Source organism: Hippocampus comes, unplaced genomic scaffold (genome assembly GCF_001891065.2).
Source record: "Hippocampus comes isolate QL1 unplaced genomic scaffold, H_comes_QL1_v1.1 scaffold85, whole genome shotgun sequence".
NCBI classification, from domain to species: domain Eukaryota; kingdom Metazoa; phylum Chordata; class Actinopteri; order Syngnathiformes; family Syngnathidae; genus Hippocampus; species Hippocampus comes.
Window position 1 is genome coordinate 6085881 of NW_017805540.1, and position 25427 is coordinate 6111307.

Here is a 25427-nt window from a genome sequence, read left to right on the forward strand (position 1 = left end):
CCAAGACTTAAAAAAAAGTCCCTTTGGCGATATATTTTAAACCTAACATGAAGTTTACCATTTTTACTTTTAAAATTTGGTCCCATTTTTTGCCCATTACAATCTTGAAGAACTCCTGGAGGTTTTTTTCCAATTGTCTTGAAACTGTAGATGTTTTATCGAAAGATGTTCAAGATGAAAAGTAGGACCAAAGCTTTTTATTTCGTTGAAGAAAAAAAAGGATTTTAGAGGCTCATAACCACATCTGAAAAATATTTACAGAAGCAGCCCCACTTCTGTTTCACCGAGGTTTATGTTCCATTAAAAACAAAATTCCAGAAACCCAACCTGCCACAAAGTGGCCCGGGCTGCCATTGCCCTTCTTAGCTGCATGTGAACATATATTAATCAACGAGGAGAAGCTGAGAGAAATGCCGCCATGTGAATGAAAAAATAAAGTTAAAACATCACAATATGCTGTCTCCCTGTGCAGTCAGCATTTGGCAGGGACCTGCTATAAGCATATTTAATTGAAAATTAGGGCAAACTTCTACATTTAATATTTAGACCGTTTTTACAGTAGATGGCAAATCCACCTGGTCTGGACAGTATATGTGCACATGCGAACAAGAACTGAGCAAATATCAAAGGATATATCTACTAGCAGGATGAATCAGGCGTTTGCTGGATATTTAAAACAATATTGCGCAATCATGACATGATTACATATGGGTTCAAAGTGGTAACCGGCTCTCCAAGGGCAATCAGCATTCAATGCGGCCCATAATCAAAACGTTTTTGCCTCATGGTATCAGTCATTGATTCCCCTCAAAAATACTGTTTGGAACAGATGTGATGCAAACAAATGTAGCAACCAGGCATTTAAAATTGCACTGAAACCTGAAGCTACAGTTGCTGCCTTCAGGGGGCGCTGGTATTAATTTTCTCCAGGCAAATGTTCCAGAAGTTCAGCAGTCTGTTGTCTTTATTGGCACAGAAGTCTGTAAAGTCTTTCAGCAGGCGGTCAGCCATTCTCTCGTCACCCAGAACACCGGTCCTCCAGGCTTTTGTCAACATGATGTTGTAGGACCAATAGAAGCCAATCCGATCTTCACCACTGATCGACCCCTGGTTGGTGGATGTAGTGGAGTTCCTGCGTCGACGCTGTTGCCCACTGGTATACTTTCTTTTGGAGTACGGCAGTTGTAACAGAACAGTGCCTGAGAGGAAGGGGGCAGAATGTGGCTTTTCCTTTACAGAAAAGAAATCCATTTTTAAATGTCTAAGCGGTGGGACCAACCTGTTACGTGGATGTACTGGGGTCTGTTCTCCGATGGGAAATTAAAAGCTGAAGCAGAAAACTTGTCGAGTATGAACCCAAATCTACAAAATATTTATGGTGTAATGTTAGTTGGACAACGGAAAAGAGGATGACGTGCTGCGCTTGCAAACAACAATATATTGACTGGTGGCCCGGGAGTCAAGTGGTTAGCACGTCGACTTCAGAGTGCAGAGGTGCCTGGTTCAATTCCAGCTCCGGCCTTCCTGTGTGGAGTTTGCATGTTTTCCCCGTGCTTGTGGGGGTTTCCTCCGTGTGCCCCGGTTTCCTCCCACATTCCAAAAACATGCATGGTAGGCTGATTGAACACTCCAAATTGTCCCTAAGTGTGAGTGTGAGCGCGAATGGTTGTTTGTTTCTGTGTGCCCCTGCGATTGGCTGGCAAACAGTTCAGTGTGTCCCCCGCTGTATCTTTAATAAATCTAGTTCAGCGCTTTCTTTGTGTAGATTGCTATATGTTAGCATACTAATTGTTACCATGATAACAGCTGAGCCATGCACTTTCAAAAACATATCTGGCCATGGGGTACAATCCTTGCTATTGCTATAGTTTAGCATTATAAATTTTAACGGGTTAGCTTTGTATTCATTCTCATTAGCAATAGTATTTACCAATAGGGGAAAAATGTAAAATCCTTATCTATGTGCCCTAGTGATTTTCCCAATCAGGTTACGATCTTGCCAAATGTTAGCTTAGCTGCTGTTATATCATGTTAAGTACTCAATCCCCTTGCCCGATATCACCTGACCAAATGTAAGCATTTTAGTCGTTGCTCAAAATTGGACAGTATGACTGTCCATTTTGTTGGGACCAAAGTTTCAAACAGTTCTAAAAGTCAAGCCAACTTGCAATAACTGGTTCACTTATGCAGGCTTCAGACTAGGAACAGGTTGCAGGCCAGTTATTTAATTTTTGTGGGAATTTTTCTTGTTAATTTCTTTTTGTTTGAGTGAGACATGGACAACATCTCCAAGCATAGTATAGCACAGCCATTAAAAATAACATGAAACCTGTACAATATGGCCTCTTGAAAGCGTTGCATCCTGTCCCAGTAAGTCTCTGGTTCAAAACCTGTTTGATGAACACAAATTGATAAATGTAGAAAATTACATGAAGAAGATAAAACTGTCATATTTGCATTGGATTGCTCATGTTGGGATTGTGAACAGTACCTTCAAACAGGTTTTCGCTACCATTCTTCATCAGACAATGAATATTGAGACCAATGAAGAGTTGTGCTCTCAGGGGATCTCCATACAGGTGTGACGTCTGTGCGAACGGACCTTCCAACACAGGAACCAATAAGAAACCACAGGATGCCGCTTTCCTGTGCCAACCTTGAACCTAATAAAAGATTGAAACAGACTTTGAAGGGGACTTTAAGTTTCAGGGTTTTTTTTCTAGACAATGTTTTTTTTTTTTTTTTTTTATGAAGAGAAAAAAACTGGAACCCAGCTGAAAGTTTCAGCTGTCATTTCAGCCTTCATTGGAGCAACTTGGTAAGAGTTTTTCCTCTTCACCCAAACAAAAAGATCATTGTCTGGAAAAAAAGAAGCCTGAAACCCAGTTTAACCAAGAAGTAGACAAGATGAACACACTATTTTAAGGGGACAATACTGTCTTGATGGATGGATGGATGGGTGGATGCTGGATATACAGACAGACAGCTAGTTGAAAGAAAGATACAGTCGCAAGCTTGCTAGCTAGCTGGTGTTGGAGGGTGAGGCGTGATTCTTCTGCCGTCCTCTGCATGTTCGTTTGAATTCGGGCTGAGTTAATGTATAAAATCAGACGCTGGAAATGAAGAAGTTGTTTCTTGAAGATGTTATCATCAGAACATTCCGGGCACAAGTGTGATACAATGGCTGTGATCACAGCACAAATGCGCAAATACAATGTCTCAACAATGAACATCCGCACTCACACTCACACCTAGGGACAATTTGGAGTGTTCAATCAGCCTGCCGTGCATGTTTTTGGAATGTGGGAGGAAACCGGAGCACCTGGAGAAAACCCAGGCAGGCCCGGGAAGAACATGCAAACTCCACTGCACTGTGAGGTCGACGAGCTAACCACTGGACCACCGGGCCACCCAGTCAAACTATGTCTGTTCAAAATATGTTGTCAAGCTGATAATGCATGTAGCTAAATAATGGCTTCACTGGCTAGATAGACACAATAGCTAGCCGGCTAGCTAGCTGGCTACCTAGATAGATAGTGAAGTCTGTATTCTGCTCAAATTCAGTCATGCTGTATAACCGTCCCATGCCCACAGCGTAGCTTGGCATCCTTGTAACAATCATCTCCTAGAATTGGAATACTATTGTATTATTCCTCTCTTCTTAGTTAGATTTGATGGTTAAGGTGTTATTTCTCTCTGTTAGTTGTGTTTGTTCAGACACTTGAAAGAAACAATGTAGAATGCTGTTGAAGGTATTTCCTGCTCACTGTGTTTACAATCACCTTTAGTGCCCCTCGACGCCCACCACTTTTAGGGCCCCCCCACAGGACATGTTTAACATCAAAAGAGGAACTGTTATCTCAAGTATCTGTGTTCCTGCCATCGCACCAAATGGTGGGTAGTGGTGGCCTGGTCTCACCTCACCACTCCCAACTTCTTCCAGCCACGCCGGGGCAGATGACATGTTACTTTTTTTATCGATTCGTAAACTGCCGAAAATAAATTAAACCCTTCGAAGGAACTGTTCATCGACTCCAGCCTTTATTTGAAGAACCAACATTCTCCTCGTCCGAAATTCAACGAACACGCGGGGAAGAGGAGGCCGCTCTTCCACCAACAATAGCTAAATAGCTAGACAGACAGACAGAGTTGGCATCCATAGGGCAAGCCAGGTTCTGAATTCATATTCATAAAGGCTCCAATAGTGCAAAGAGATCCACTGGTTAAAGGACACTTTGATTAGAAGACTGGTAACTAAATTCAGGCAAAAATTGTGAGTTGCTTGTAAAAAAATAAATAAATAAAATAAAAAATAAAAAAATATGCCTCACTGTTCCACTGTTGCTTTGGGAGGGGAGTGTGACCATCCTACTCTCGTTCGCTTGATATGCTGACTGTTTACTCCTCAACCTCCTTTCGAGATCATGGTACTTCTGACAACCGTTTATTTGCTGTGAGCAAGTATGAGTGAGTATTAGCTGCCGCAGAGCAAGCTATCTTAGAATTTGGTATTTCCTGGACCGATCCTAAACAGCCACAAAACAAGATTGGCTGAGTCATTGTTCAGGAGAGGTGTAGCTCATAGTCCACCATTCGCGACAAGCCTTTTTGTTCATTATGCATATCTAAAAGACTGGTCAAATAGATATTGGTCAGAGTTTCTGTGGAAAGTCTTATTAGGAGAGTTAGCATCCGGCCCATGTTAAACAGGTGCTGCTCTTCTCTCCAGAATTATGGCGGAGCATGTCAGTGGACTCTAATAATTGACACTTAAATTTGGGGGCACTCAGGCAAAACTTGCAACAACAAATTTATGGTAATTATAATACCCCATTGAAACAATCACACCCACCTTAAACTCCAAAGAGACTTGCACCCAAAAAGCCACTTATTTCCCAACCTGCATGTTAATTGGCTGGCAACTGGTTCAGGGTGTACCCCGCCTACTGCCCAAGTCTGCTGGGATCAGCACCAGCACGCCCGCAACCCTCGTGAGGATAAAGCGATTTCAGATAACGGATCGATGGATGAAGTGCCAACAACCCAAATGAATGCAATAGTTTCAAGAAATAGTAATAAAGGTCCAATTCTTGGGGGACCCCCCCCAAAAAAAACATTGGATAGCAATCACATAGAAATCTAGAAATGATAGAGAACATTAAAAAAACAACAACATGCAAAGAGTCTCACCATCTCAAAGAGGACTGCTGCAGTGACAGCCATCCAATGAAGTTTGATCTCAAAGGCAGAATTCAGGGAGAAGCTGCCGTGGTAATAACAGGTGCACCATTCAGTTCGACCCCGGCGATTATTAGCATCCACATCCAGAGTGACTGTCTTCTGCTCTGGAACTGTTGCAGCTGGGGCACAGACAGATATCGTAGAATAAGAGACAAACGACAGAACTGACAGGAGAGAAAATGAGCATGGACAAAGATGAAAACACACCAAACTTTTAACGTTCATCAGGTCGGGTGAAAAAACGTTTGATATTTTAAAGTCGTCATGCACAATTACAAAGACATGGATCTGTAGCGCCACCTACAGTGGGAAAAACAAAATCAAATCCTGGTACGTTTGACCTAGGGCTACAAAAATTGGAAGGCATATGTAACACTCCGAGAAATACTAAAAAAGTCCATTGCTGCCATCTGCTAAGAAAAGTGAGCTATGATTTTTTTTTCTATGTCCAATTTTGGCCCATTTTTCCACATTTACAGGGGTCATACGTTTGCACCCTTGTCCAAGAGGTATCATTATTATGATTAAATTCTAACTTGGTCTTTACCATATCAACACCTGAGAAAAAAATATTACGTTTTTTAGAAATATGACTTGAGTGGAGCATCGAATTTTGTGTTCCATTATTTCCTTCGCCACAAAAAAGGAAATGCTCAATAACTCCTCTGCACATGCTACAAAAAAATCCGAAAGTTAACATGTATATAATGTATAAGTTGAATATTTGTCAGAATAACCTCACCGACAGAGAGTCCAGGCTTGAAAACACCCACGAGCATATTTCATTGAAGTTGAAAGATAATTCATAATGGCAGACTTCGTGTTCGGTTTAGTATATGACTCCAAGAGACTTTATTGTAGGTCTTAGGCTGTTAGATATGCCTCCAACTTTTTGTCGATCTTGTTGAAATGTACAACCAGGGTTGGTTTGTAGAACATTTGCGCTAATGGGACAATTAAAGAAAATCTCACAATAAACTAATAAAGTACTGATTACTTTGCCAGACCTGACGTTTGTGCATGTTTAGACCTTAATAATTAATGTTGTTTCTTGACACACAGGTTGCAAGTATATGTAACAGCCCAAGCCCTTCAAAAAAGTCTTGTAACTTGACACAGACAACTCATCAAAATTTCACAAATTTATGAATGAGAGTCCAGGCCTGGAGACATCTATAAACTTATTTTTCATCATAAGAGCTAAAAAGAAATATAATTTTGAATCTTTGATGTCTTTCTCCTAGCGGATGAACTAGATCTATTTCACATTTGCTCTGAAGTGTGTAAGACTTCAGGATGTTGCACGTAGGCAGTTTTACAGGGTGGCAAAAGGGTGGCAGATGCCACCCTCACCAAATGCCTTAATCACCAGTTGCCACCCCTTGCTGTTGGCAATGAATCTATCGATACTATACTCAAAAATGTATTTTAAATATTTTTATATGTTTACGAGTATTTATTTTTATGTTTATAGATACTTTCAAAGTATACATCGTCCAAATGTGAATCGTGTATACAGTAGTAAAGCGCTTTGTTGCAGCTGCAGCTGTTGTGGAAGCGCTATATAAATCAGGATGTATTGTATTTATTGTGTAGTTGTTGCTTCCAATTTAAAATGCACTAAACATTTATCGACTTGTATTGCATTTTGCCTTTTCATATTCGCCTCATACAAAGACACTGAAAATTGTGAAATTACTGAAATAGGTTGAAAATGATCTGATATTTTCAGTTAGCCTTCGTATTTTTACCACCAACGACTGAATATTAATGTTTGGCATCATCTTCTAATGAGTGTGAATTTGTGAACATTTAATGGACTTGGGTAAGTCCTCAAAAGACTTCTTGAGGATTATTATCGAACAAATAAAGCATCTCAGCACATTTACTGTTATTAGTGATAACATGATTCAACATTTAATTTAGCTTCCCGTTTCAACCAATTTTATTCCCATGTCGGTGTACTCATGACATATATTCCCTTCATAAATTCATAAAATAGAAAATACTGATTATTCAAAAGAAGTATGATTCTTACAAAATCCCCATTCACTTACACTGATTTCTGGACAATTTGGGCCAATTTATGATATTTATAAAGCATACAAAAAATGGCATGTAATGCTTAACCAATTCTTATTGCCTGGCTCATTTTATTTGTTGTACAAATCTCTATCAAATGGTATGCTCTATTTTGATATGTAGGTGGTTTAATTTTTTTTTGTAAAATACATCATGTAACTTATGTTATGTTGCATATGCTTCCAATTTTTCATAGATCTTGGTGAAATATGAACAATCGGGGCCGCTTTGGTAAAAAGTTGTAGGAGAGCTACAGAGACACAAAAAACAAAACTGCACAAAATGGCAAAAAAAAATTTAATAAGTATTTTGCGAGATCTGATGTGTGCATAATTTTGTTTTCACTCATGTTTTAGACGATCAAAATCGCTTCTACGCCAACGGTGTTTGATAAAATAAAGTTTTGCTCAACATTTCATCTTAAATACCTGGAAAATGAAACACCCAATATTTTAAGATGAGCTGAATTATTATTATTTTGTTTGTTTGTTAATCTATAAAGGCCAAAAATGGAACTGAAAATGTATAAAATCATGGCAGACTTCCTCTTAGCGTTAGGGTATGGAACCTCGGGTATGGTTAGGCGTTAAGTTGCTGTTACATATGCCTCCAAATTTTCATAGACCAGTATGCAAAGTATAACTAGGCCTGCTTGCTAAAGACAGTACTTGTAGGGGATGCTACTCAGACATTTTTAAAAGCACACATTAAACCTTTAAAAGTTAATATTTTCTGGTGTCTTTGGAATAAAAGAGCTGGCGCGATACAGACTTTACATTAGTACATTAGTCTTTCTATCATCTCGTCAGCATACCGAGTCTATATCTCCCCAGCCCAATATCTCTTCTCTGGTGGTTAACACGGACTTCCAATTCATCCATGTTATCCACCAAATACCTTGTGTTGACCTTGTGCTCCCTTAACTGGAACGTGGGCTCAATTGGCTGGATGTACCTAGCAGTGCAGCTGACTGGCTGCGTCCGCCAAAGCTGCGACTGAAAGAGCTGTGCCTGCTTGCATAAGAGGCTGGTCGGCTAGGCAGCCAGGGCAGAAGGAATGCCGGAAGGTCAGATGGTTGTTGCTCCTCAAACACAAAGGCCACTTCAAACCATTTTCTCTGAAACAGGGCAAAGTCTTCCAAGCCTGCGGTGGACCAGCCGCAAGCCACTGTTGGGGGGAGATGTGAGGCCTGGCCTGCTGAATGAGAAAGGGACTGGTGTCACCTATGTAATTGTCGAAATTGTGCAAGCTTTCCAAAGTGATTTTAACCCATTCACCATCTTTCTCTGCCACAATCCGATAGATGTAGAAGCCATAAACAAAGGTCCGCATAGCATCTCCAGATGCATGGGCCACCAAACCCTCCTCAAGCATTTTCTTAGAAGACAAAACAAACAAAATATTCAGGGTGTTCCAAAAGTCTTGGGCACATTTGAAGTCCCCATACCTCCTTAACTATGAATGGTAGTTGTTATCACCCAAAAACAATTTGTCAACAAAAAAATGTTTGACAGCTAAGTAAAAAAAAAAAAAAACAAAGCAAAACAATCCAAAAAGGTAATTCAATTCAGTCACTATTGTATTGTTTTAACAAGCTGCAACTTGATGTGTGTTGTTATTAGCAAATTAAAATAAAACCTTTCAAAAATTATATATTAAGATTACGGTACATTATTTTTGTTTGATTTAATTAACATTCACAAAAGACATGTCCATATTTTATGCTTTATATTTTTAAAGTGTGATGACAATGTGGGCACAAACCACAACTAGCCATTTTTAGAAATCCCAAATTATTAGCAGGGAAAAATCTCCCTTTCCCTGCACTGTGTCGGAAAATAAGTTTGTGACAATGAGCACCAAATTTGCTGCGAACTGTATGGAAGACACTGATCATTTTAGCTACTGTACCATCAACGATTGTTCAAGCCCAATGCCCCCTACATATTTAACATTACGATTGTGCCACCATTTAATTAGTTTACTTCGAAATGGAATTGCATAAACACACTGTCTATAACTTGGTGACGTGATTATACCACATGGAACATGAAACAAAGCAGAAAGGAGAAATATTGATATTGACACAGGCAACATCTAAAAATTATTTGCGTCGCATACAGACTTTTACCTGCATAACATCAACAGCCATGCTCTGTGTGGTTACACCCTCAACATTGGTGACTAACCAGTGGATGACCTCAGCGCTTATGAAGCAGTTGAATGGCAGGCCTCTCTGTTCTGGGAGCAGGAGGACACCTGTCCTATGTTATTAGAGAGCACATAAAAAAAGTAATTAGCGCCACTGACCATTTTCATATGAAGACATTAAGAAGAGCATTGAGTGATGTTCCGTTACAGGAATTCTGTACTCGTCACAGATTGTCCATAGAGAATACCTTGTTTGAGCATAAGGGTGTCCATCAACGTTCCCTCTAAATTTCCTTGTGTCTGAGCATTCACACAAACTCCCTGATCATTCCTTGGAGAATGGTGAACATCAAGCAAGCACAAAGCAGCCAAACTAGTATGCTTGGCTCTCGACGAAGGCGGACGCTTTTGCTTTCTGCTCCTGTCCCCCCACCCCACCCCCCCCCTTCCCTGCTCGCCACTCTGTCCATGTGCTGTCTTTGTCTGACTTTTCCTAGCCTCCTGTCGTACTTTCATCCTAAAAACAATCATGGAATTGGTTGGCTGGTCTCTCGATGCCATCGACAAAATTTTCTCGATGAGAAGAGCAGGCAGTGGGGAGCCTACTTGCCCCTCGGGGACTTTTGCTGCTGGGTACACCCTCCTTGGAGGAAGCGGAGAATGGTGTGCCTGTCAACACTGTCCGTTGAGGATGTGGATGACATCAACATTTTCGGTCTTCCGATAACAGGTATGCTGCTTTTTGGTGTTAGCAGTTTCCTGATCTATCGCAAAATTCAACCGACGGGAGCGGCTCTATTGGAAGTGAAGAGGCCGCCGGTTGACCTGTTGTAACTGTCATATGCTTGTGCAGGAGTTTTTTTTTGCCTAACTCAAATTATCCTCAAAATGAGGATGGTTCGAGCGTGGGTTTTTTTTTCTCCCCCTCTCCCTCCCTTGTGGTTTCTTTCTGACTTGAGTGAACACTGGCGCGTTTTGGCTGCCGCTGCTCAACCCGTATTGTTTTGTGTTTTTTGTTATTGTAAAGTGTCCTTGGGTGTCTTGAAAGGCGCTTATAAATAAAATGTATTATTATTATTATTATTATTATTATTATCACAACTGTCCCCCAGTCTCTTTACCCGCAGCCATATTGGATGTCATCCTTCAATTTAAGAAGATCAGTGTGCATATTCCCATGTCAACAGTTTACCATAAACACACTTACGTGGGATTTTTAATGGCCTCTAGGATTTCCAGGAGTGTTGACGAAGAGGACAGAGAAAAGTCCTCCAGTGCAAACGACCCATTGTTTCCCGCTAATCTGTCAAAAAAAAAATTGATGAGATATTTTGACATGCTGAATGGTCACAGAGTAATGAGCACAGAAAAAAGTAATCATTCAACCTTGTGTTTTTGTAGCATGACTATTTGCTCTTAGATAATTCCGTTAATCAAAAAAAAGAAAAACAAAAAACCCTACCTCTAATGTACACACACTCATCATGAGTGATTATGCAGCAATATCACGACGGCTCACAAATGGTCACGTCCCGAGTTGGATTGCGGGTCTACTGCAGAGTACTGTTTTTACGATACTATAATTTTGACTTTGATACTTAACCTGCACAAAATAATTTGAGACCTGTACAGAAATAATACCACTGCAAAATCTTAAAAACATCAGTAAAAAGCTGTGAAATAATAACTGACAGCTGAACAACTTCAAATTCATTTTATTTCTCTTCACTGCAGATTTTGAAAAAGTAGCAGGATGTCTTTTCTTCAACTTGGGGCCACCTCCGAATTACATTTTGCTGAAAGTTATCATGAGCCTCAGCTACAGTACGACGTCGCAAAATACGGCGTGGGTTGCACCAACATTAAATTTGGATGTCAAGTAGGGGGCCCCAGGCCACAAGGTTGTGGCCTGGGGCCACAACCTTGTCCGGAGGACTTTCATCTCTGTAAAAAGCAAATAGTGATACTTCAGTCAGATGGCCGTCTTACACATCCAGACACTGATATTTCTTTATTTATTCACAGATGAAGTATTTAACTTGACGCACGTAGCAAAGGGGCCTCCGGAGTGACTGCGGACCCGCTTTGAACCGGCCGCATCTGACAGAGAGTTGGAGCACCTTTGCTGATTTATTATTATTATTTTTGCCCCCCCAAGTACCGGTATTGGGAATTATGGTATTGTCATTTTTGCTGGCTAAAATTCACGGTACGATACTGGTTCCGCTACCGGTACTTGGTGCAACATTACTGCAGACAATAATTTAAATTGGAAGTTCAGAAGATTTTAAATGTGCATTTATAAAATAACTTAAGGTGGAAACCACAAAATGTTTTTATTTCAAACTATCTCTGTAAAACAAACAAAGAAATACTAACAGAAAACCCACTTATGGACCATATAATGAAGAAGTTACAGCTGTCACGATTATCACATCAAATTGAGGTTTACCTTGGGTCAACATTAACACCAGTTGCAGTTTCACCTGCAGACTGTACTGATGTTCCAGCTGTCAGTCCCACTTGGAATACCTTGTCCATGCCTTCAATGTATTCAGCAGCGAACTATATGAATAAAAACATGAGCAATATCGTCAGCATGGTATTTTCTCCCAGTGTTGTGCTTTGTTAGATGCGGACCAACAAAATACAATTATTACTTTTGGGTTACGCAGCACAAGAAGTTCGAGACGAGAGATCCGACAATGCAGAGATCAAAGAACCCCGATGAAGGTGAGCACTTTTGAAGAGTGTGTTCTGTCACCTGGACACCATCCTCTCGAGCCATCTCGACTTTATGGAGAGTGCCTGATGGATGGGTCTGCACCCAAGAGGCCCAGTCCAGCCTACAAGCCCACCCACCCCACACATACACATTTAAACAAATACGGCCCAACATAATACGGCCCAACATTCTGCACTAACCATCTCAGGGGATTCACTAATGAGTGAAAATGACATCACAGTTGCTCAGATCACAGCTCAGCTTGAGAACATCATATGACCAAAACTCAGAAAAAAAATGATATATCCACATACACAGTAGAACAGCTACCCACTCAAGCAACTTCTGTGCTTAATGTTGGATATAAGATGAGAAGATGCACAAGTACAAACGACAGTTCGTGCAAGTCCCCCCCACGTAAGGACTATGAGCACACCTGCTCGTCACCTCTCTCCATGGCCAACTCCAGATTGGAAGAGAGTCCAACCTCTCTCAAGAGGACTGGTACCAGAGTGCAAGCTACTCTATGTATCAAGGAGGGCCCCACTATGTGTCGTCTGAACTTCTCAACCTCACACACCAGCTCGGGCTCTTTCCTTTTCCTCTTCCACATCCCAAGAGCCACATTCTGTAGATTCTGTAGATCAGGCCGCCAAGATTCCTGTCTTTGGCCGTCCAGCTCACATTGTACCTGACCCCTATGCCTCCTTTCACGGCGGGTGAGCCCATGAGAACGAGGACCCACATTGTCCTTTCCGGCTGAGCCGGGCCAGGCCCTCATAGGCGCGGGCCTGGCCACCAGCTGCTCACCATTGAGTCACACCTCCAGGCCTGGCTTCAGATAGGGGCGCTGGTGACCCTCGTCCGGACAAGAGAGGTCTTTTAAGCCGTTTTTTTGTCTGGTTCCTCACATGGGACATATGGGTGAGCCAACCAGGGGCATAAAGCCTCAGAAAAATTTTACCTTGCGTGGACTTTCTGCACTTGGGAGTTCAGAAACAGGTGTTATGGGCTTGGGCTTCTGCTGTTGCTCCTCCAATGTCCTTGGAGGAGAAAACAAAAACAAAATAAAAAGAGAAAACTGATCAAGACAAAAATTCCTGACTATAGTGTTGACATACAGTCAAACCTCGGTTTTCGAACGTCTCTGTTCTCGACCGAATCGGTTTTCGACCAGAAAATGTTAGATTTTTACACCACGGATTATGACCGAAAACCGGTTTTCAACCAAACTGAGCAAACCCGAATATGCCACTTGACTCCTCTCGGCTTCCTTACACGAGGAAGTGACGCTTCCTCGGGTAGACCAAGAAGTGACGCTTCCTCGTTTAGCGTTCCATGGTGAACAGTCGTGTTCAATAAAGATTTTTTTTTTTTTAAAAAGAGCGTGGTTTCAGTTTTCGAACAAATTGGTTTTCGAACAGCCTTCTGGAACGGATTATGGTCGAAAACCTAGGTATGACTGTACAACTTTATTGTCAAATGCGCTGTATGTGCTACATACAGCACAGTTGAAATTTCTTCCCTCTCAACCAGACAACAAGACAACAAGAGGAGCCGCTGCGGGTGCCCGCGCCGCCATCAAAAGAACAGTTGACATAAAATGACAAAATAATACAACACAAGGAGACTTAGCATAAAATTAACACAGTAACAAAATTCTAATTTCTTGCATAATGGAGGAAAGAAGACCTGAACAGAAATGTCTAATATGACTGGACAGTGATTTTAAATTGGACAGGCAAATTGGTGCTGTTGTTGAATCCAGCTTCTTTCATCTTAAGCAAAAGTAAAGTAAAACCTCTCCTTTCTCATGAGCACTTTCAAACAGTAATTCATGCCTTCATCACATCCTGGCTGGATTACTCTAATGCAAAATCAGCCAATCCTCCATTAAGGGTCTCCAGTTGGTCCAGAATGCTGCTGCTCGCCTCTTGACTGGTACTTGTAAAAGGGAGTACATCACTCCTACGCTGGGATAACTTCACTGGCTCCCTATACAATTTAGGGTTCTTTTTAAGATCCAATCATTAAATGACCTTTCACCACCTTACCTCTCTGAGCTCCTCCGCCCGTACGCACCTGCCCGGTGCCTCAGGTCTGCGGACCAGACATTATTGGAGGTACCAAGAACTAAGCAGAGGCTCAGAGGGGATCAAGCCTTTTCCGTTTTTGGTCCCTCTCTTTGGAGTGACCTCCCACTGAAAGTTCGGCAAGCCCCCTCGCTGCCCATCTTTAAAAGTCGTCTCAAAACTAATTTCTATTCTTTGGCTTTTGACTCAGCATGACTCAGACTTGATTTTTAGTTTTACTGTTTGGTGCTTTCTACCATCGTTGTTACTGATTTATTGCTTAATTGTTTACTGTTGTATAAATGCTATATGCTCCATGTACAACACTTATGTATACGGCAATGGTTGTTTTAAAGTGCTCTATAAATAATGTTGAGTTGAGTTGAGTGGTGACGCTAGTACATAAAATTAATGTTAGAATTTTGGATCTGTAAAGATGACATTTTAATTGTCTTTTTTTTGTGGTGTTGAGATTATTATTATTTTTTTTTAATGGCTGAGTAGCGCCGCCTACAAATCTTTAATTGAGCACCCCTAGCTGTACATTTCACCGATGTCCACAAAAATTGGGGCATATGTCTAACAGCCCAAGACCTACAAAAAGTTTCTTGGGGCCATACTCTAAACCCAACAAGAAGTCCGCCATTGCATTTAAATTTACTTTCAAATTTTCCACCTCCCAAAGAGGCCATAATTAATCAAACTCCTCTTTTAAGTATTTAATCTGATGTATTGTTGGTGGATCATCTGATGATATTCAAAGTAAAAATTAACATAAAGCTTTTTTATTTCGTTGAACGTTGCTGCCACTGCGAACCACCATTTGCCAGAGGAAAAAAAATCTGTTTTTTAAAGCCTAAAAGTGCACAAAAACTTGTGGAACTGATGAGATGTTTCCTCTTCTGGAAAAAGATCAAAAGTGTCATGTTTTTTTTGTAGCAGCGAATGGGGCACATGGCATTTAGTTTTCAAGCTACGCTCATGCACAGAAAATATTTCTGCACATGAGCAGCTTTGTAAATAAGCAGCCAAGAAACTATAACACCATGCTGTTCGGTTTATAAACTGCTACTTTGAACGCTGTGGCTTTTAACGTGATATGATTGATTGATGGGTTTTCCCTACGAGCTATCAATAGATATACCCATTCTTTGTCACTGACAAATGAAATTACAGATCATGTCACAGTGGACCATTGAAAGTGTCCTAGTGCATCCTCATCAGCTATTTGCGGTAGCAACCACATGATTTACAGCTGCAGGAGACTGAGAGATATAGATACACTGAGAGAGAGAGAGAGAGAGAGAGAGAGAGAGAGAGAGAGAGAGAGAGAGAGAGAGAGAGAGAGAGAGAAGAAAGAGAGAAACTAGCGTAACAACTAAAGTCTGGAAAAGGTTTGCTGTTTCTGATTCTCCTGGTGTCTTGTTGTCTGAGAGGGAAGAAATTTCATCTGTGCTGTATGTTGCACATACAGCACATTTGACAATAAAGTTGTACTTGGCTTGACTTGACTTGGCTTGACTGCGTAGCTACAGATGCATTTGGCATTGTTTGGGAAAAAAAACGGTCTACTGGTGTTTGTAATATAGATAACACCCAATTTTATAACGTGGAGACCCACAGCTATGAATCCAAAGCAGCTAATGTATGTACAAATTAGTTTTTATGGCTAAATTTAGCTGTTGCAGCTTTTAATCAGTTGTGTTTTTTATCCTGGAAATTACGGTACCCTTTTAAAAGGGGTATTTTATTTTCACTGACCCCTTGAAATTATACCAATAGATGAGCACGAACCTCTGGTTGAAAACGGTTTTAGTTTGTGAAAAAAAGTTTTTCACTTTAGTGTATGAAAGCTAAATAATTTTTTTTAAAACTGCCGTTGTCCAAATGCTTCTGCACCAAAATGTAATTTTGACCAACATACAGGGCGCACTTACCTATGGTTCTGATCCATCTCCAGTAACGCAGATAAAGCTGATGTTCCTTTTTTGCCTTGCAGGGGCACCATTGGTTCAGAAGGGTATGAAAGGAGAGAATTTAAGGCCTTCATGGGAGTGCCTTTCTGCGGTGTAAAAATATGAATAAAGACACCATTGTCAAATTTAGCTGAGCTGTAGGTACCATTATCAAAACGTGGTAATTTTTAAGCTAAATATTTGCAAATTTTGTGTATGTCCATAGAGCAAGGATGGAAGGGTGGCCAACCTGCGGCTTGCGAGCCGCATGCGGCCATTTGGCTGGTTCAATGCGGCTCACGGGCTTTCACATGACAAGTGTCGAAAATGCCTCCCTCGGTGGTGGCGCTGCCATTCAAACAACGGCACTAAGTACAGCAGAACTTACAATGTCAGCCTATCATCAATCCCGTTACTTGCTTGACATACAGGGCAACCAGTTAGATGACAACTGAAGAAAATATGGTATTTTGCATGCATGCGAGATGTGTTTTTAAAAAGGCAGCGGGACCAAAACTGAATTTCTTTAATGCCTCTTTCCTATTGATGGGTGCGAGTGAGTCAAAGTCTAGATATGAATCCAAATGGGATGCTGTGGTGTGACCTTAAACGCTGAGTTATGAGTTGGTGTTGTCAAAGTGTAGAATCTGCTTTGGCATTTTGACACCAAACACAGAGCTGACTGAGTATGACAAAATACGGTAGGCAAGCTATGCTAAATAAAGCACCGAAACAGATCTACACTTTAAGGCAGAGTCTGTGTTTAATAATTCCACAGCCAGCCTCAATTTAATAATATGAATTGATAGCAGTGAATCAGTTAAGACAACAGACTCCATAAGGTAACCATTTTTTTTTTCGCTACAGATACTCACTCTGATTATCCTGTCGGAACGGTGACGTCGGCGAATGCGGTTGACTCCCTCAAGGAAGCGAATGAAGCCATCCAGCAGGACCCAGTCACAACTACCACCCATTCCAGTATTTGATCCATCGCCATAAACATCCCAGTGCCCATCTAGCTGTTGCAGCTTTTAATCAGTTGTGTTTTTTATCCTGGAAATTACGGTACCCTTTTAAAAGGGGTATTTTATTTTCACTGACCCCTTGAAATTATACCAATAGATGAGCACGAACCTCTGGTTGAAAACGGTTTTAGTTTGTGAAAAAAAGTTTTTCACTTTAGTGTATGAAAGCTAAATAATTTTTTTTAAAACTGCCGTTGTCCAAATGCTTCTGCACCAAAATGTAATTTTGACCAACATACAGGGCGCACTTACCTATGGTTCTGATCCATCTCCAGTAACGCAGATAAAGCTGATGTTCCTTTTTTGCCTTGCAGGGGCACCATTGGTTCAGAAGGGTATGAAAGGAGAGAATTTAAGGCCTTCATGGGAGTGCCTTTCTGCGGTGTAAAAATATGAATAAAGACACCATTGTCAAATTTAGCTGAGCTGTAGGTACCATTATCAAAACGTGGTAATTTTTAAGCTAAATATTTGCAAATTTTGTGTATGTCCATAGAGCAAGGATGGAAGGGTGGCCAACCTGCGGCTTGCGAGCCGCATGCGGCCATTTGGCTGGTTCAATGCGGCTCACGGGCTTTCACATGACAAGTGTCGAAAATGCCTCCCTCGGTGGTGGCGCTGCCATTCAAACAACGGCACTAAGTACAGCAGAACTTACAATGTCAGCCTATCATCAATCCCGTTACTTGCTTGACATACAGGGCAACCAGTTAGATGACAACTGAAGAAAATATGGTATTTTGCATGCATGCGAGATGTGTTTTTAAAAAGGCAGCGGGACCAAAACTGAATTTCTTTAATGCCTCTTTCCTATTGATGGGTGCGAGTGAGTCAAAGTCTAGATATGAATCCAAATGGGATGCTGTGGTGTGACCTTAAACGCTGAGTTATGAGTTGGTGTTGTCAAAGTGTAGAATCTGCTTTGGCATTTTGACACCAAACACAGAGCTGACTGAGTATGACAAAATACGGTAGGCAAGCTATGCTAAATAAAGCACCGAAACAGATCTACACTTTAAGGCAGAGTCTGTGTTTAATAATTCCACAGCCAGCCTCAATTTAATAATATGAATTGATAGCAGTGAATCAGTTAAGACAACAGACTCCATAAGGTAACCATTTTTTTTTTCGCTACAGATACTCACTCTGATTATCCTGTCGGAACGGTGACGTCGGCGAATGCGGTTGACTCCCTCAAGGAAGCGAATGAAGCCATCCAGCAGGACCCAGTCACAACTACCACCCATTCCAGTATTTGATCCATCGCCATAAACATCCCAGTGCCCATCTCCATCAGCTACACGCCGAGCTCCTCCAGCTGGAAGCAAGAGGAACCTTGTCCTCCAGAACTTGAGTGAGTCGATCAAACTGGCATAGGCAAAGGAAAGTTCATACTCAGGTTAAGATCATGTTGACATCCACAGTCCGAGTTTCCATGAAGATAATCAAATTAATAACAAGTAATTCCCCCAAATATTTACACTTTTAAATGATCCCCTCCAGAGTCTGTCACAAGCTGCTTCATTTTAACATTTCAAGGACTGTCCACCACATTTTTTTTTTTTTTTGGATGGATGAAAATTTAACAACGGCAATTATACATTGTCATGTTACAACCAGAAACATGAATGTACAATATATTTAATTGGGATTTCATGTGATAGACCAAGACAACATAATTGTCTAGTGAAAAGGAAATATATTTCATGGTCATACAAATGAAAAAATGTCAATTTTAGCATGCTTAAGTATTTAAACCACTGACCAAATTTATAAATATGTATATTTATATATAAATACTCATGCATAGGACATTATGAGACTACAAAATGAGATGCAATACTGAGGCCACCAAATCGGACCCCCTCAACACTTCGGCTGCGCCTAGAAATTCTGTCCATAAAGGTTATGAACAGAATCGGTGACAAAGGGCAGCCTTGGCGGAGTCCAACCCTCATTGGGAACGATTCCGACTGACTGCCGGCAATGTGAACCAGACTCTGATATCGGTGGAATAGGGACCGGCCCGTATCAGGGGGTTCGGTACCCCATATTCCCGAAGCACCTTCCACAGAAGTCCCCGAGGGACACGGTCGAACGACTTCTCCAAAGCCACAAAGCACATGCAGACTGGTTGGGCAAACTCCCATGCACCCTTGAGGACCCTGCCAAGGGTGTAGAGCTGGTCCACTGCTCCGTGGCCGGGACAAAAACCAGACTACTCCTCCTGAATCTGAGAGTCACCATTCCGACGGGCCCTCCTCTCCAGCACTCCAGAATAGACCTTACCAGGGAGGCTGAGGAGTGAGATCTAGTGACCGCGGATTTTTATTTTTAAATACCCCCAACTACGGGTGGAACAAGTGAGCGTTCCGTGATTTCCCTAACAAAATATGGACAGTCCGTCACAGTTTGCAGTCTGCAATACATTTTCAATGCATTTTCTGAACCACTTTTCCTCACCGAAATTATCCAGAAAATGTGATTATTTAATTTTGTTTTCATTCTTATATTTATACATTATATCACAATATTATAATTCTTAAAATAATCAATAAAAATATTAAAATATATACTTTGCAGTGACATTCTGACAATGCACATTACACACATATACACACTGAGACATTTTTTTCTCTAAATAAAAGCATTTTCATGTGAAGACATACCTTCAAGGACCAAAATAAAATAAATATGTCACACACCATCATCTATGCATCACTGAGCCATGGCCGTGAGGCGTATTCCAACAAGTATTATGACACTGACAGAATAACAACAGTGCCGTGTGATGGCGTTTGTTATTGTAGATGGTTAAAGTTCTCATCAGCACAGAATTCTTGTCTGCGCATTAATGGAAATAATAATCTGCCAATGAAGCTTCACGTTGTGCATCTGCCCTTGTTTGTCGCCTTTGATATGAATCTATGAACACGGGAAGCTATTAGGGCCGAGTCAAGTCATTAGCTTACAGCTGACTTTGTACTTGTCTGCTAGCGTCTGTTTTTTTTTTTTTTGTAGCCACTGATATGAAGTCTAGCAGCGGTCAGGGCCCAGTCAAGTCATTCTCATTCAGCTAACTTTGGATTCATCAGTTAGCACCTGTACACTCTAGCCCAGGGGTGTCAAACTCATTTCACATTGTGGGCCACATACGGCCTCGATAGATGTAAAGTGGGCCGGACCATTAAAATTATACCATACTCTGCCATAAATAACCAAAAATAATGTATTTCCTTTGTTTTGGTCCAAAGAAGCACAAGAACATTAGGAAAATGTTGAAATTTAATAAACAGATCTAGCGGATACTCCATGAATTGCACCTTATTAAAAATATTCATTCCGTGTCTTTTATGCATTTTTTACTTTTAAATTATCCTGCAGGCCTGATCAAACCTCCTTGCGGGCCGGGTTCGGCCCGCGGGCCGTATGTTTGACACCGATGCTCTAGCCGGCTATGTATGTGGCCGCGACATGCGGTCATCTGACAAGGAACGGTGGCCGTTGTGGGACCTGCGCTTTCTGCAACATCCACCCTTTGCCTCTGGCTTCACATCAGAAAGAGAAACTAACAAGGTTAATTATTTTATTTATTGTTATTTGGCTTTTTTTCTGTGCCTTTGTTGCCTTTATTTAGAGTGTTCCTGTGTTTCTGACGAGTATCCCATTTCGAATGCTACAAATAAGAAATACATGACTAAACAACAAAGCGTATGAGGGAAAAGTGGTTAGGATTGCACGACTGTCCGTGTTTTATGTTATGTGTTGTGTTTATTATTTTTCTTTATGTTAACCGTTTTGTTAAGCGCTTGTTACAGCTGCAGCTGTTGTGAAAGCGCTATATGAATCAGGATGTATTGTATTGTATTGTAATACTGTCATGTCAGTGAACAGAACATGTTCCATGAAACTTTCTTGCAACACAATGATGCTTATTGCAATAAAGTGAGCTTTGACCCGATATTGTAACAAATATTATTCAGTGATAAATACCATGATAAAACCAAAACCGTGAACTTTGGATAGCGTTATAGCAGGTTTGCATGATGAAAATAGAATGTTTGGCCTGTGATATAAGATAAAAGTTTGCTGACCCCTGGTCTATTATGAGAAATCAAAATAAAGTAATTTTGAGTTGTAAAAAAAAAAAAGTGAGGGGGGGCGGTGGATATGAACACTGCAAGCCACTGTATATTTATGATGCATTGATTAAATATACCTGAAGTCCTCAGAGCCTGCAGAGCAAATATACTGGTCCAAGTAGTTCCATTTATATTCCTCTGGTCTTTCATGGCCAAACTCAACCCAACAGGAGACAAACTGAGCATCGACATGGGGAGGACAAAGGCTGTAGTTGTACTGGATATGACGTGACTCGTATGGGTATCTAAAACACAGTCATTGTGCCATTATTTGTCATATATAAGTTGATTTTGTGATGTACGGTACAATATTTGCCAGTGAACTCACTTGGGTAAGTATCGAGTAACGGTGAGTATCTTGTCTTTGAGGCAAACTTTATGGAAGGTCCTACCCATACTGAGCCAATAAACCGTCTCTTCTTCCTCTCCTCGACGCATTGATATCAAACCTGATACAAAAAAAAAAGCACAGGAAAAATAAAACGTAAAATATTAGAAGGCAAATCAACACTCAAGTCAACAATCTATAACTCCTCAGTCTCCACCTCACTCCAGGTTAAGAGTTCGTTTGTCATCCTCAACAGTTGTCTTTTGTTCCACGCTCATATAAAAAAAGTCACCCAATCATCATAATTTCACCTTTGCATAATAATTTCACATCAATCAGCTGTGTTCCTCCCTCATCTCCCCACACTGCCGGTATTACTGGCCGCGGTCTCATACCTTACCGCATCGACTTTTGTAGCTATATTCTGTTTGGTCTTCAAGTTCAAGTCAACTTTATCGTCAAATGTGCTACATGTGCAACATACAGCACAGATGAAATTTCTTTCCTCGGGAGAGAGAGGAGCCGCTGCAGGTGCCCGTGCTGCCATCAAAAGAACAGTCTTACAAAAAAAGTCATTCTGTACACTCCAGTTGAAAAACAAAAACTAAAAACTCTACAGTTGAGTACCAAAATGTCTCAGTACTCCCATCTCACAGCAATTTAGTTGGCCCCCAATTTCAGATTTCAGAATTTAATTCAAAATTCTTGTACACATATTCAGAGCAATGAAAACGCAGATTCATTGCAACGACAATTTAGACCGGGTCGGAGAGGCTTATTTTGAATGTTTCCTGACCAGTCAGCTGTTTTTTATACACGTCACAAGGAAACAGTGACAGCTCAGACGATGGCTGAAGTGACAATCGAAACTGTCAGCTCGGTAAGTTTTTTTTTCTTCACTTAAAAAAGAAACCCTGAACCTATTTCAACTAATAAGAAGACAAGATGAACGTCAGCGCAACCCATAACAATGTTTTCTAAATTTAAAAATTTGAGCGACACCGTCAGCGCTTCCAACAGAAGAGTCTCCGAGTGAACGTAAAGCCTGTACAAGTCAAGTGAGAGCTGCCTTCTACGCCACCAACGCAAGCCTCTTCGTCTCTCTCAGAAGGCAATGTTGATAAATGTTAATTACTGTATAAGTTTTATTCATTAAAGATTTAAGTAAATACGTGTACTGTTGTCATTTTTGTCACAAATACGTAAAGTACAAATACTGTTAACATATTTTAAACATGCTGGTACCCACATACACGTACACGAAAATTCTGTCAAAGTGAAGTAGACTACAAGAGGCCAAAGAAACAAATGCATCATGCCACGACCCGAAGAAATTCAAGAAGAAATTAGAAAGAAAGTTAATTAAATCTATCAGTCTGGAAAAGGTTACAAAGCAATTTCCAAGGCTGTGAGGTTTCAGTAATTATCCACAAATGGATAAAACTGGGAACAGTGGCAAACATTCCCAGGAGTGGTCGACCGGCTGAAGTTACAGTGACTCATCCAACAAAAGGACCTAGAACAACACCCATAGGACTCCAGACCCCGCTGGCCTCAGTTCAGGTCAGTGTTCACGACTCTACAATAAGAAAGACACTGGCCAAAAATGGCATCCATGGGAAAGTTCCCCGGCGAAAACCACTGTGGTCCAAAAAAAACCACAAAGCCTCGTCTCTTATTTGTCAAAAGTCATTTTGATGATCTTCAAGACTTTTGAAAAAACATTGTGTAGAGTGAAGAGTCCAAAATTGAACCTTTTGGAAAATGAGTGGGCCGTTACGTTCGGGATAAAAATGGCCCAGCTTTTCGTAAAAAGAACATTATGCCAACAGTGAAACATGGTGGTGGCAGTGTGATGGTCTGGACCAAGACAACTTGCTGTGATTGATGGGACAATGAATTCTGCTGTCTACCAGAAAATCCTGAAGGAGAACATACAACCATCAGTTTGCGGCCTCAAACTCAAGCGCTCTTGGATCATGCAGTAGGATAATGATCTGAAACACACCAGCAAGTCTACCTCTGAATGGATAAAAATAAAAAAATAAATAAATTAAGGTTTTGGTGTGGCCAAGTCAAAGTCTAGATTTGAATCCAATTGAGATGCTGTGGTGTGACTGTTAACACACAGTTCATGCTAGAAAACCCTCCAATATGGCAGAGTTGAAGCAATTCTGCAAAGAAAACTGGGCAAAAATTTCCCCGCAGCCAGCCATCTCGTTACCTCTGCGTCCCGCGTCCTAGACGCATAATTTTCCCGCGGGATGCACAGTTCCAAATAATATGCGTTTTTGGGACACAAGGAAATTTCTCAGTCAAAACAAACAAAAAAAACTATGGTACATCTTTTTTTCCAGCAACGATTGCAGTTTGATAATCGCCGCCATTGTTGTTTTGATCTCACGTTAAGTAATCTCGCATGACGAGATTTCCGTTCTCGCGAGACGAGATTGGCGAGATCGGCGGACGATTGCCAAGTTGTGTAACGTTAAAACAAGTGTTGCGAACAAGTGTTGCGAAAGTTTATTGCGGAGATGTCACAGAGGAAGCAGCTAAAGTTAGAGAGTTTTTTGCGATGATAAGTTGACTTTGAGAAAGCCTTGCATCATTGGAAGCAGAGTAAAGAGGAGAATTTATGAACTCAAAGACTGAACCATGGGATGAAATAAGAACCTTTTCTCAGCAAATCTTGTATGCCTTAATTTTTAAAATGTTTGCAGAATTTGTTTATAAGAAATAAACCTATTATCAATGTATATTGTTGTTGTTTGTGTTATTATCATAGGCAATTGAATAAGTAGACCATTTCAGAATTCGAAATTTGGGACTCTCTAAATGCATAATGGGACTCATACTTTTCTGATCAGCGAGTCCCTGGGACTCGCAGGGCTCAAACTGTAAAATTATCACTGCACATCGATGTGAAAGACTCATCACCAATTATCGCAAACACTTGATTTCAAGTGCCAAGAGTGGCACAACCCATTACTAGTCTCTGGGGGCAATTACTTTTTCACATTGGGACAGGTAAGTTTAGATATTTTTTTGTGTCTAAGTAAATTAAATTGGCATTTAGAAACTGCCTTTTTTTATTTCCTTGGGTTCTCTGGGGAAAGTTAAAATTGGTTTGATGAAGTTAATTTTTTGCGTGTGATAAACATGCAAAAAAGACAAAAATCAGGAAGAGAGCAGACACTTTTTCACAGCAATATATGAAATGTCTTACCTCTGGTGTATAAAGGACTGCTGCCAAGGGGTGTAGCCACAGAAGGTTGTCGTCTCCTCTTGTTTGATTGGACAATGATCTGGTAGCCCTGCATCAACCTCTGACAGATAAATTCTTCAAAGACTTGAGTAGCAGTCATCCCTGGCGATTCATCTTCTCGCCTAGAAAGAATGAAGATAACAGTCACATTAGATATTCAAACATAAACTTGATTTACAGTACAAGTGCATGCCCATTTTTAAAAGATGATTACATATTGGGCTGGACAAATATGGAAACACAATCACAATTTTGATTGAGAGTGAAATTACGATGGAGGGGGGTGGGGAGATTGATTTCAAAACTACATTTTGAAATCAATCCAACGTATTACTACTACTACTACTAATTTCATACCATGTCATGTAGAAATATGTGGTGATGTGACAAAAAGAAAAGTCCTAGAATCTTTGTATCCTTGAATTTCGAGAAATGTAG

General features: G+C 40.7%; 1 protein-coding gene across 1 annotated transcript in view; it reads right to left on the reverse strand.

Annotated features, from left to right (window-relative positions):
* Window positions 1-454: 454 nt before the first annotated feature.
* depdc5 (DEP domain containing 5, GATOR1 subcomplex subunit) overlaps window positions 455-25427 on the reverse strand; it is a 76330-nt gene continuing 51357 nt past the window's right edge. Inside the window, exons 32-50 of the mRNA XM_019878839.1 lie at window positions 24951-25111; window positions 21725-21845; window positions 21474-21641; window positions 18400-18622; window positions 17507-17631; window positions 17346-17365; window positions 17102-17244; window positions 16209-16333; window positions 13164-13242; window positions 11927-12039; window positions 10682-10777; window positions 9455-9587; window positions 8601-8700; window positions 8278-8520; window positions 5191-5360; window positions 2492-2663; window positions 2330-2390; window positions 1280-1362; window positions 455-1199 (exon numbers count right to left, since the gene is read on the reverse strand). Coding sequence (XP_019734398.1) covers window positions 901-1199; window positions 1280-1362; window positions 2330-2390; window positions 2492-2663; window positions 5191-5360; window positions 8278-8520; window positions 8601-8700; window positions 9455-9587; window positions 10682-10777; window positions 11927-12039; window positions 13164-13242; window positions 16209-16333; window positions 17102-17244; window positions 17346-17365; window positions 17507-17631; window positions 18400-18622; window positions 21474-21641; window positions 21725-21845; window positions 24951-25111 — 2635 coding nt within the window. The 3' untranslated portion in view covers window positions 455-900. The remainder of the gene's footprint in view (window positions 1200-1279; window positions 1363-2329; window positions 2391-2491; window positions 2664-5190; window positions 5361-8277; window positions 8521-8600; window positions 8701-9454; window positions 9588-10681; window positions 10778-11926; window positions 12040-13163; window positions 13243-16208; window positions 16334-17101; window positions 17245-17345; window positions 17366-17506; window positions 17632-18399; window positions 18623-21473; window positions 21642-21724; window positions 21846-24950; window positions 25112-25427) is intronic.